The sequence below is a fragment of the Syngnathoides biaculeatus genome, chromosome 20 (genome assembly GCF_019802595.1).
Source record: "Syngnathoides biaculeatus isolate LvHL_M chromosome 20, ASM1980259v1, whole genome shotgun sequence".
NCBI lineage: Eukaryota > Metazoa > Chordata > Actinopteri > Syngnathiformes > Syngnathidae > Syngnathoides > Syngnathoides biaculeatus.
In genome coordinates, this window is record NC_084659.1 from 4154077 (window position 1) to 4167079 (window position 13003).

Sequence of the window (13003 nt, forward strand, 5' to 3'; positions counted from 1 at the left end):
ATGCACCTATGATGAAAATTTCTGACCCCTCCATGATTTCTAAGTGGAAGAACTTGCAATATAGATTTCTAAGTGGAAGAACTTGCAATATACCAGAGTGTTCAAATACTTATTTTCTTTACTGTATGTGCGTGAATGAGACGGGTGGAGGGGGAAGAGTGAGTCTCCAAGGAGAAGAGATAGCGAGGGTGGACGATTTCAAAAACTCGGGGTCAACAATCCAGAGCAATGGTGAGTCGGGTAGGGAAGTGCAGGAACAGGTCCATGTAGATTGGAACAGCTGGCGGAAGGTGTCTGTGACAGAGGAGTCTCTGCTAGGATGAAAGGCAACGTTTATAAAACAATGGTGAGCCCAGCCATGATGTACGGATTTGAGACGGTGGCACTGAAGCGACAGCAGGCAGCAGAACTGGAGGTGGCAGGAATGAAGATGTTGAGGTTATCGCTAGGAGTGAGCAGGTTGGATAGGATTAGAAATGAGCTCATTAAAGGGACAGCCAAAGTTGGATGTTTTGGACACTGTCACGACCCACCGGAACGGGATTAGGACCCAAATGCAAGGCTCGGAAGATGCAAGGTAGTTCGGGGAGAAACGTTTATTATTCCGTGGTCGGGGATCGGGCAGGCAGTCAGGTGCAGCAGCGGTAGTTGGGAAGTCGGGCGAAGAGAGCAGGTGAGCGGGCAGGCAGGAGTCGGTACACAGGAGATCGATCAAGGAAGGAAGAAGTGTCAAGGGAGTCAGGCTTACAGGGTCGGTCGGAGAACAGGCGGAGGTCGGTACACACGGGTTGACGATCAGGGATTCTGAAAACCCCAGAATTTGCTTGGAAAACTGTCTCTATAAAATTATCACTGAAAAGAAAAAAATGTTCACCAGGTGGTGGGAAGCATTTTTCAGCAATAAAAAGTGCAAATGTATGTAGGATGCCTCTCGCAGTGGGAGTAAGATTAAGAAGACAAGGGTCGAGCAGAGAACCATGTGGTGAAAGCTGAGAAAGGAAGTGTTGTGTGGCCTTTCGGAAAGAGGTGAGACAGGCTCTCGGTGGGCAGGACGGCCCTCCCAGAAGACTGGACTATGACACCAAAGGTGATCAGAGAAACAGCCATTCGTGTACTTGGTGTATCTTTTGGTCGGAAAGGGGAGAAGGAGACTTGATGGTGGAACCCCAATGTACTGGAAGTCATATAAGGAAAGAGGTTAGCGAAGAAGTGGAACACTGAGAGGACTCAAGAGAGGAAAAAGGAATACTGTAATTTCTCAAAAATAATGCGCGAATATTTCCCAAAATATTTTCAAAAAGTTAATAGAGCACATTATATTTAGGTATGGATGAAAAATAAAAAATACAATCGCATTGTATAGTTGTATACAGGTACATAACGTGGTAAAAATTGTATACATATACATTTCGATATGATATACGATGTCATATGCTACACATTTATATGTATTACGGTAACGTGCGCCCCCAACTTGAGCGCTCAGAACTCCTCTGGGAGCTTGCATTTTACGATTGTTAGCGTAGCATGTTTGTTGCTACTTCACCAAAGATCAGAAACGTCTGCCAATGAGTTTGTTTCAACTTAAATTAAGCAAAAAAATGTCGAGTACAACGGTTAGCTGTGCAGCTGCTTTCAAAAGAAATGTGTAATCACACGTGCCGATGATGCCGCCAACCCGGAAGTCGCGCCGCAGTCCGAAACAACAATAGATAGCTTCAGGTGGGTATCAAAACAACATGAGCACAAACTATGTAATACGAGTGTCATGGGGACATTAAAAATAAACGGGAGTGTGCACACAATTGAAATCCTGGCTTTTTAAAAAAAAATTGTCCAAGACACTCATTTCTACGTAGTTTGAGCTCACGTTGTTTTGATAGCCACCTGACGCCATAGTGAAAGATGCTACGGATTGAAGCCAAATGTATGGGAAGAAGTTGCACTGCGCAAACCAAACTCTTGGAATTAAAAAAAATATTTCAAATCATCACTGGTGAGTTCCACAGCGATGCACCAAAGGTAGCTACTATGGATCTTTTTCAGATTGGAGATGAGTCAGATGCTTCTTTTGAAGGCTTGGGCAAGGATGTGTAATGTAGTGGATAAACTGCACTATGTGTCATGATCCTGCCGCTCCAGCACGAGCTGTGCGGGTGTCAAAGCGGGTGCGCTGATTGGAAGGTGCACACCTGCGCCTCATGCAGCCTGATTATGCTGTGGATTTATATGACCGCGATGACAACTGGGCAGCGCGAGTTCGTATGATCTTCATGTCCCGTTCATGTGCTCCGGTATCCCTGATTGAACTTATGTGTACCGACCTTCGTCCGTTCTCCGACCAACCTTGTAAGCCCGACTCCTTCGTGACTTCTGCCTGCTTTGATCGTTCTCCTGTGTACCGATTCCTGCCTGCCCGCTCACCTGCTCTCTTCGCCCGACGTCCCAACTACTGCTGCTGCACCGGACTGCCTGCTCGATCCCCTACCTCTGCATATAATAAACGTGTCTCCTTGAACTACCTTGCATCTTCCGAGTCCTGCATTTGGGTCCTACTCTCGTTCCGATGGGACGTGACAGAACGAACTGGCCCGGTCCTCCTCATATTCCGATGGGACATGACAGAAGAGGCGACACCATCGCCACCTCGTGGACAGGAATTTGAGAAGGCGGCACCAGTACCGCCTCCTCCTGGACAGGAACGTGAGAAGGCAGCGTCAGTGTCACCGTCGCCACCTCCTGGACGGGAATGTATGGGCATGCCCGTCGCCGACAGGGCAGAACGCCTTGTGATTTGGCGACTCCTCCTCCCTCTGGGCTGGAAGCTTCGCCACCAGCTGCGGGTCTGCCAGTTTCGCCGTTGCCGGTGAGGAGTGGGAGGACGATGTTTTAGTTGCCGCGCAGCGGGAGGCACCGGGGAGCGCCCGGACGGGGCGTCTCCTCTGGCCGCCACGCGGAGGTCTCGGGTAGATGGCCAAGCGGGTTCCCTCATACGGACAGGCTTGGTCCTCCGGCAGACGGTCTACCTTGCATCTTCCGAGTCCTGCATTTGGGTCCTACTCTCGCTCCGATGGGACGTGACAGAACGAACTGGCCAACACAGGACCCAGCAGGAAAGACCCAGCGTCGCCGGGACCGACGCAAGGTAGACCGTCTGCCGGAGGACCAAGCCTGTCCGATCCGGGTAGGCTCCCTGATGTCCTCCGCTTCCGTGTCTTACGCTCCACCAGCGAGGTATGAATACGTCCCGAACACGACCCGTCCTGCTCCTCATATTCTTCTGGACTCTGACTTTTCGGAGTATGAGGAGGACCGTGATTTGTATGACCGGCTGCCGGAGTACGACTCCGATTATTCTGATTATGAATCTGCTCGTCCGATCTTTCATCCCAGTCAGTTTGTTTCACCTCCCCGCGTTTCCAGCACCCGAACGTCTTCGCCCTGTAGGTTTAAGTACACCAATCCGTATGAGGGAACCCGCTTGGCCATTTACCCGGGACCTCCGCGTGGCGGCCAGAGGAGATGCCCCGTCCGGGCGCTCCCCAGTGCCTCCCGCTGCGCGGCAACTAAAACATCGTCCTCCCACTCCTCGCCGGCAACGGCGAAACCGGCAGACCCGCAGCTGGTGGCGAAGCTCCAGCCCAGAGGGAGGAGGAGTCGCCAAATCACGAGACGTTCTGCCGCAAAATGCGGGCGGAGATAGAGCGGCAGAGCGCCGAATTGGCGGCTCTCACGGCCCAGGTCCGGCAAGGATTGGCGAACCAGCTGAGCTACGCTGACGTCGCAACGGCGACGGACTCGCTGCTGACGCAGGTTCACGTGGCAGTTGGAACTGACCCGCTCCCGAGACATGCCCACGTGTCAGTTTCGACTGACTCTCTGCCTACTCTTGTTCACGTTGCCGTGGAAACCGACCCGCCACCTCGCCAAGCGCACGTATCTGTGGAAACTGACCCGCCTCCTCGCCATTCCCACGTCGAGGTTTTAGCTGTTCCGAGCAGAGTTCACGCGGCAGTTGGTACTGACCCGCTCCCGAGACACGCCCACGTGTCAGTTTCAACCGACTCTCTACCGACTCTCGTTCACGTTGCCCTGGAAACGGATTCGCCACCACGCCACGCCCACATTGCTGTTTCAACGGATGCACTGCAAGCTCACGTGGCAGTGGGGACCGACCCGATGCCGCCTCACGTTGCTGTCCAGGAGGTGGCGACGTCTCCACAGCCGCTTCTCGTCCGTGCTCTGGAGTACCAGTGGCGACCGGCCCATGGATGCTCCACACTCCTGCTTCGTCGGCGACCGGCCCGCGTTCGCTTCCCGTTCCTGGTCTGTCGGCGACGGGCACGCCCATACGTTCCCGTCCAGGAGGTGGCGACGGTGACACTGACGCTGGCTTCTCACGTTCCTGTCCAGGAGGTGGCGACGGTTCCCCAGCCGCCTCACGTTCCCGCCCAGGAGGAGGTGGAGTTGGTGATGCTGCCTCCGCCTTCTCACGTTCCTGTCCAGGAGGTGGCGACAGTTCCCCAGCCGCCTCACGCTCCCGTCCAGGAGGAGGTGGAGTTGGTGATGCTGCCTCCGCCTTCTCACAATGCTGTCCAGGAGGAGGCGATGGTGTCGCCGCTTTCTCACGTTGCTGTCCAGGAGGAGGCGAAGGTGTCGCCACCTTCTCACGTTGAGGTCCAGGAGGAGCTGGAGAGACTTCAGGAGGGCGGTCATGGCTCTGGTCCTTCTCTCCATCATCCTATTCGCTCCAGATGGCTCCCAGCCGCTTCATGACCTGGCCTCGGTGGCGACCAATCCCTGGTCGTCTTGCAACCACGGCGTGGGAGGTTCTCGTCCAGAGCAATGGCCTGCCTCGTTCTGGTTCCTGCTTCGCCGTTTGGTTCCTCACAGAGGTCGTCCGCCCGAATCGCCCCTTGGGGACCCTGGTGCTTGGCGTTCGGATCGTCCTCCTGACCTGTCCACCCGGACGCCTTGCGTTTGGTGGCCCGTATGAAATGTGTCGATGTGCGCGTCGCCCAGCAAACAATGTCTCGATGGTGTTCATTGCGTACTGCGGCGACTTTGAACATACCCCTAATTGCAACATAGCTCGGCTCCACCTCCTCCTTATATGCCACCAAGGCCCTGAAACTCAGCCACACCGGCTGAGGCGCTGCGTTCAGCGGTCACAGTTTCTGCGAAGGCTGCGCGTCGGGCTTTGCGACAGGGGTGGCTCTGAAGAACCCAGCCGAGAATGTATTACTCAGACGCGTGCGCGCATAAAGCACCCCGGCTCGACTGCGAGCACCCACCTAAAGCAGCACCGCTCAGGTCTGTCATAAGTCACACCGGCTCATCTCCGCCGCGGGAGTGGATCGGACGGGATGCGGTTTGGCCATGATCGGATATCATCTGAATATGGCTCGAAACAATAGTGTAATATCGCCCTGGTAACTTCACTCGGTTGTATGGTGTTGTCCTTTTCGAAAAGAGCTTTGGTGTCAGAAGGGCCGTCGGAAAAATGTGAATATCTCTGTTGTTCGGCTTCCATAGTAGCAGGCACTGCGCGTTTTCAACGACGGAAGTGACGATGACGTCAAGGACAGAGGACGCGACTAATATGGTGACCCCTTGGATGTCGAGAGACATTCAATTGCACAATTTTCTGCATGGATGACGTGCTCTCCACTCACTTTTTTTTTCATATAGACATTGAAGTGAATACTGTTATATGTATTATTCATTACAATATCTATTTTAGAATGTTTATAGGGATGTCAGTCCCTGTTTAATAATGAATGTTGTACGGACAAAACAATACAAGTACAAACCTAACAAAATATAAATACAGATCATTCCTAAATTTGTGAGCATATGGGTAGCGGCAAATTAGTGGTGCGCATTGTACATTGGTAGAAGGATTTTCCTGATTTTTTAGGTCAACTTTGGGGGTGCGCATTATTCTTTAGGACACATTATACTCGAGAAATTATGGTACATTGAGCTGTGACGTCGGGCAAAGATAGAGGTGGCGAAGGATAAACAAGAGGATGTCCAAATCCGAGACCATGGCCCTCAGTCGGAAAAGGGTGGCATGCCCTCTCTGGATCTGGGATGAGATCCTATCCCAAGTGTAGGAGTTCAAGTATCTTTGGGTCTTGTACATGAGTGATGGAAGAATAGAGCAGGAAATCAACAGGCGGATCGGTGCAGCATCTTCAGTGATGCCGACTTTGTATTGTGAGCCACCGGAAAGAGAGCCCGAGATGAACCAGGAGATGCTGGAGAGACTACATCTCTTGGCTGGGCTGGGAATGCCTCGGGGCCCCTCCCGGAATAGCTGAATGAAGTGGCTGGGGAATGGGGAGTCTGGCCATCCTTGCTTAGGCTACCCCCCCCCCAACCCAACACGGAAAAGCGATGGATGGATGGATAGATGGATGGATGTTGCACGTTACTTAAATAATTGAAAGGGAGGGGAATGAAATACATTTGTTTCATTCATTACAAAGTCTGTATACTGCAGTGGCATGCTGCCTGACTGGCTCACATATCTGTCTCACAGTTCTGATGACCCGGGTTCAAATCTGGGCCTGACTTGCCAGTGGGAGTTTGCATGTTCTCCCTGTGTTGCATGGGTTTTCTTTGGGTATTTTCCTCCCACATCCCCAAAACATGCATGGTAGGTTAATTGAAAACTCTAAATTACCATGGTGGGAATGTGAATGCGAATGGTTATTTGTTTACATCTGCCCAGCAACTGGGTTGTGACCATTTCGGTCGGGGTGGGCCTCTTGCCCAAAGACAGCTCCAGCATGCCCATGATCCTCGTGAGGATAAACAAGATGGAAAATGGATGGATGCTGTTTCGACTGAAAACATTCTCATATATCACTGAGTGAATGTTGGCGGCACGGTGGTGGAACTCGCTAGAGCATTGGTCTCACAATTCTGAGGACTGGGATTTAAATCCCAGTGCCGCTTGTGTGGAGTTTGCATGTTCTCCCCATACCTGCGTGGATTTTCTCTGGGCACTCGTTTCCTCTCACATCCCCAAAAGACTTTAAATCACAATTTGATGTGATTGTGGGTGTGACTGTTGCCTGTCTCTATGTGCCCTGTGATTGGCTGGCAAACACTACAGGATGTACCCTGCCTCCTGCCCAATGATAGCTGGGATAGGCTCCAGCGCTCCCGTGACGCCTGTGAGGATAAGCGGCTCAGAAACTGGATGGTTGGATGAGTGTGAATGTGAAAATTTTATTGTTGAACATCTCATGAAAAGACTGAAGGGTCACCTCAGTTGCATCATCATCATTTCCATTCATAATTGGAACATTCGGGAAGTGTGTACCTGCGGGATCCTACATGAAAAAAATTGGTTAATGATTATCAAGTAACCAGAAAAACGCGTGGACGTGGAATGAACTCTGAGACCCCCCACGCACACTGCATAGAAGATTACGTACTCCTTAGTGCAAGTCGACGTGGTGACTATCATCGCGCTGCTCTCTCTCTCTCTCTCTCTCTCTCTCTCAGCCCCCCCCCCCCGTCTCTCACTCTCGCACACGTAAATGGTGGTGAATGTGTGAAGGTACGTTCGTCGGCAGCTCACGCAATATCATAATCTTTGGGTTCCTTCATCTTTTTCTGAACGGAAAACGCCGGTATGTTGTGGACTGCAGCCCAGATCTTCAGGACATTTTCCTCTTCTTCTGTGAGTAAAATATTCGATTTTAATGTGTTAATACTTGAATGTTTCCACTTATACATTAATGGACTCATCGGAACTTAATCAGTCTTTACTAGTTGTTATTATTTTCCATAAATCACTGCGTTCGTGTTAATATCCCTGTTTTGCCCATTACGTTGCTCTCAGTGCAAAACGTGCAGGAGTTGCATCAGCATTTAAAAAAATCTCCATGAGCGAGGTGCGAGCATGCAAGAGTTCCAAACCATATTAGAGTCGTATAATTACTAACTGACTACTGACCGAGTATTGCTTAATTTCAAATTGCACTGAAATTGGGATCAAACAGGTGTGTAGCGGTAACCTTCAATAAAGTGCTATATGATCCCGACTGGGTGTTTGCCTCGTGCACTTGACCGATCCGACTCATGTCTGCATGGGAAACTCGAAGCCCTTTTTCCTCTCGCATGTCTGGAACAGATGGGGAGGGTATTGGCGTCATCGCCATTCAGCCAGTAGATTTTCCCGAATCTGCTTTTGGCCAATGACAAATGTTTCATGACAAGCCGACCTAACGATACAACTGGCCATATGTAAGACAAACGTTTCTTCTTGGAAATATAGTGTAGGAAGCCAGCCCCTCCAAGAAGCTGAAAGACAAACACAACTGCATTAACTCTTCCGTCCTTAAAAAAAAAAAAAAAAAAAAGGTTTCAGGCAAGCTAACAACATGATGATAGTGATCTACTGTTGACCAAAATAGAATGCTCTATGTTTTCAGTGGCACATCACAATAACAAAGTCAGTGAAAGTGTATATCAATTCCATCCATTCATTTTCATAGCCACTTATCCTCACAAGGGTCATTGGAGTGCTGGAGCCTATCCCAGCTGTCATCAGGCAGGAGTCAGCGTACACCCTGAATTGGTTGCCAGCCAATTGCAGGGCACATAGAGACAATAAGCCGCAGAATCACACCTTGGAGCGATTTTGAGTGTCCAATTAATGCTCCATGTTTTGAGGATGTGGGAGGAAACTGGAGTGCCAGGAGAAAACTCATGCAGGCACAGGGAGAACAGGCAAACTCCACACAGGCAGGCATTGAACCCAATTCCTCAGAACTGTGAGTCCAATGCTTTGCAAATGCTCCACCGTGCCCCCTATAATGCCAATTTCATGATATATTTATGCAATAATTTTAGCAATGATATGATTCATGAAATATTTTTATTCAAACTCAAAATAACTTAAAATTATGATATGGAACTTTTAAAAATGATTTGAGTCATTGCAGTTTGCCTTCCAATGGCAATAATTGAACTGAAATCTCAGAATGAATTACAGACTGCTTGTTGTTAAAATTGCTGGAAAGTAAAAATACATGTCTTCTAGATTTGGAATGCCACAGAACAGCAGGATTACCATACCAACCTTGCTAAATTTGAATGATGAATATGTGACTCGTGGCACTTCCCAGTTCAATCTTCATTTAGCCCACTATCCTCTACACAGTAGAAATATGTTTGTGATCAACATTGCTCTAGAAAGACCAAGTGTGAGCGAAAAGTGTTGAAAATGGGATTATCATGTAAAAATGTGAACAGTAGAAATGCTGAGCGTTTATACATTTGCAACACAGACTAGGCAATGATGAAATATTTGCAGGGGTTAAAAGAATAATTAAGAATATGAGGAGGAACTTTGTGGCAAGAAAAAAAACAAGCAATGACATCAAAAATTCAATGTTTTTTTTTTCCAAGGCTTATGATAATGATACCAAGAGCAGGTTCATTCATTTACTGTATTTAACTCTTGATATATTATTAACGGTGCCTCAATGGCAGACAGTGTTGGGAACGTTACTTTCAAAAAGTAATCAGTTTTAAATACTAGTTACTTCTCCCCAAAAGTAACTGAGTTACTAATTGAGTTACTCCACTGTAAAAGTAACTAGCTACCAGCAAAAATAACTTATGCGTTATATTTCCCCCCCACCACACACACACACACAAGCCAGATGGATTGAGCAGGACAGCAAAAAACGGGTACTTGCACAGAGGTTTGAATTTATTTCAACTCATGTTTATATTGAAGTGAAAATGTTAATGTTTTTGCTCAATCCAACTCTTAACATGCATGGATTCCTCTCTCCAAACATCCGCCCAACCCAGTCACCTCTACATTTCAACCCTTAAACCAACAGTTGTATCGTTGGAGAAGTAGGTTCTCAAACTTGAAGTCAGAGAGTCTGTTCCTCTTTGGTGTGAAGACTAGCTTCCCCACACTTGACATGCACATTTTTACCTTTCACCTCAAGGAGGTTAAAGTCGTGTCTGAATCTACATTTGGCAAATGCCGTCTGAGTCCTCCTCACTCGCCATCTCTTGCTATGCAGTGTATACACCCGCCCACCTAATTTCTCTGTTTTGCTGAAGACGTAATGTTACTATACCTTAGCCAATAGGCTATTAGCTCACCCTCCCCTCCCTTGTCATTCTGCCATACCCATGCAAATGTGACAAGACACACATTTACACCTGAGTCCTGTGTCTGTGTGCAAGAAATCAGATGAAAGCTTTTATGTTTTTTATTCGTCGGCTTCAGTAACGTGCAGTAAAGGGTGTTGATGATGGTAATAGCATTATACTGACAGTCAGAGAAATTAGTTAGATTACCAGTTACTGAAAAAAGTAACCTCATTCGTGACGCCGTTTATTTGAACGCCATTATTACCATCACTGTTAGTGGAGGTGCAGAACGTTGGCCTCATAGTTCTGAGAACCGGGGTCAGATCCTGCCCCCACCTATGTGGAGTTTGCATTTTTCCCTATGTCTCCGTGGTTTTTTTTCTTGGCACTCTGGTTTCCTCACCCTTGTCAAAAACATGCATTAATTGGACACTCTAAATTGGTGTGTGATTGTAAGTGCGACTGTTATCCATCTCAATGGGCTCTGCGACTGTCATGCAACCAGTTCAGGGTGTATCCTGGCTCCTGCCTAATGACAGATGGGAGAGGCTCCACCACTCCTGTCACCCTCGTTAGGATAAGCGGCTCAGAAAAGGGACAGAAGTAGAGCCTACAATTTCCAAGATAAAGTAATTAATTAATTAACCACATTAAAGCACACAACCTCAACTTGTGCCTTTTGAGGAGCTTTGCGAAGAGATTGACACGGGGCACACACGGCTTCTCTTATACACGGAAATAAGATGGTTCTCCAGAGGGAAATCGTTTGCAAGAGTGTTTGAATTACGAGAGCTGCTGCAAAGATTTATCTCAGAAAAGCAGCACATTTCAGTGATTAGGGATGGGTCGCAAACTGACAAATTTATTTTAGCTGTTGAAAAATGTGGAGTGTTTAATTGAAAAAAAAATGGAACTGTAAGTATATTTACATAAAAGAGAAACAAATGAAAGAAATGAATTGCTGGTTGTCCCCATCTTTTTTTCATGTTTATGATTTTATGTATGGTGGGTGAGCTGGTAAAGCGTTAGCCTCACAGTTCTGAGGTTCCCGGGTTCGATCCCGGACCCGCCTGTGTGGAGTTTGCATGTTCTCCCCGTACCTGGGTGAGTTTCCTCCTACATCCCAAAAACATGCAACATTAATTGGACACTCTAAATTGCCCCTAGGTGTGATTGTGAGATGGCTGTTTATCTCGATGTACCCTATGATTGGCTGGCAACCAGTTCGGGGTGTACCCTGCCTCCTGTCCGTTTAGAGCTGGGATAGGCTCCAGCACTCCCCGCGACCCTCGTGAGGATAAGCTGCAAAGAAAATGGATGGATATTTTATTTATTTCATTATTATATTTTTATTTTATGGTTTATGATCATGTTTATTATAATCCATATTCAATATAAACTATATTCAATACAAACAATTTATATAACGCCCCCTGGGCCACGGTAAAAATTGTCAAGCATTGGCCTGCTGTACAGTATACAGTAGCTCTTCAGAATGCACTGAATAAATTAACAGATTTCACTTGCTAATGGCTTCCCTGAAGAGATAAACTTCAGGTGCAAATGTAGGTTGTTCAAAACTATCCATCCATCCTTCCATATTTTATCCGAGGTCAGGTTACAGGGGCAGTAGATTTAGCAGGAACACCCAAACTTCCCTCTCCCCAGCCACTCCATCCAGCTCTTCCGGGAGCGATCCTAAGGCGTTGCCAGGCCAGCCGAGAGACATAGTCTCTTCAGCATGTCCTGGGTCATCCCCTGGGCTTCTTTTTGGTGAAACGTGCCTGGAACACGTCCTCAGAGAGCCGTCCAGGAGGCATCCGAACCAGATGCTCCAGCCACTTCATCTGGCTCCTCGTAATACAGAGGGGCAGCGGCTCGACTCTGAGCACCTCTTGGATGACTGAACTTCTCACCCTTTCTCTATGGGAGAGCCCGGACAACTTGCGGAGGAAACTTATTTCGGTTGCTTGTACTATGTCTTGTTCTCTCGGTCACAACCCACAGTTCGTGACCATCTGCTAACCTGTACTAGGACATAACCCCGTTAACACAATTGGATCTTCCGCCTTCGCTTAACTCCCTCATCACATTGGCCCTCAAGGTGGACCAGCGCCTCACCGTGCAGAGACAGATGGAGGGCCTGAGGGAGGAGGAGAGGGAGAGTCGCAGTCCGGTTGTTTCCGCTTCCCGGCCACCCGTGTTGTCAGCTTCACCGGAAGCCATGCAAGTGGAGGGGCTTGGCAACTCAGCGGAGGAGCACTTACGTCGGCGACGAGAGGGACGCTGTTTTTACTGCGGGCGTTTGGGACACTTGATCGCCCGTTGCCCGACTCGACCAGGGCATTCTGACATCAGGATCGCTACTCCGGTGAGTGTGCGGTACACCGCGACGGGGTCAGGGAGGTCCCTTCTTCACCTCACCTTGGGAACGGACTCCCGTTCATGCTCTGTGACGGCTTTCATAGATTCTGGGTCGGAAGCAAACCTGATAAATCCCCGCGTGGTCGAGGAGCTGGGGGCAGCAACCTTTCCCACGCAACGTTTTCGTCACGCCTATGCCGCCAACGTATGAGCTTTCCGGACGCTCACTCGGAGCGTATTAGCTTTCATGTCTTCGACGCACGTAGTAGCGACATCATCTTGGGCAGCCCGTGGCTCAAAGAACATAATCCGCACATAGATTGGACCACGGGTCAGATCAAGACTTGGGGAGAGGACTGTCTCAGTCGCTGTGTCGCTGTCTGGAGAGACAGGGGTATTCAAGTTGCGCCGGTTCGGCTAACAGAACCTAGTACCGCCCTGGACCTGACCGCAGTGCCCTCCTGCTACCATGACCTACGGGAGGTCTTCTCTGAATCTA

General features: G+C 48.8%; 1 protein-coding gene across 3 annotated transcripts in view; it reads left to right on the top strand.

The window, feature by feature from the left end:
* Positions 1–7538: 7538 nt before the first annotated feature.
* LOC133493198 (mitochondrial 10-formyltetrahydrofolate dehydrogenase-like) overlaps positions 7539–13003 on the top strand; it is a 212475-nt gene continuing 207010 nt past the window's right edge. Inside the window, exons 1-2 of one of the 3 annotated variants that reach the window (XM_061806244.1) lie at positions 7539–7699; positions 12245–12511. In XM_061806244.1, coding sequence (XP_061662228.1) covers positions 7652–7699; positions 12245–12511 — 315 coding nt within the window. In that variant the 5' untranslated portion in view covers positions 7539–7651. Of the gene's footprint in view, positions 7700–8683; positions 8796–12244; positions 12512–13003 lie in introns of those variants that run through there. The other 2 variants (XM_061806245.1, XM_061806246.1) reach the window with 2 other exon arrangements.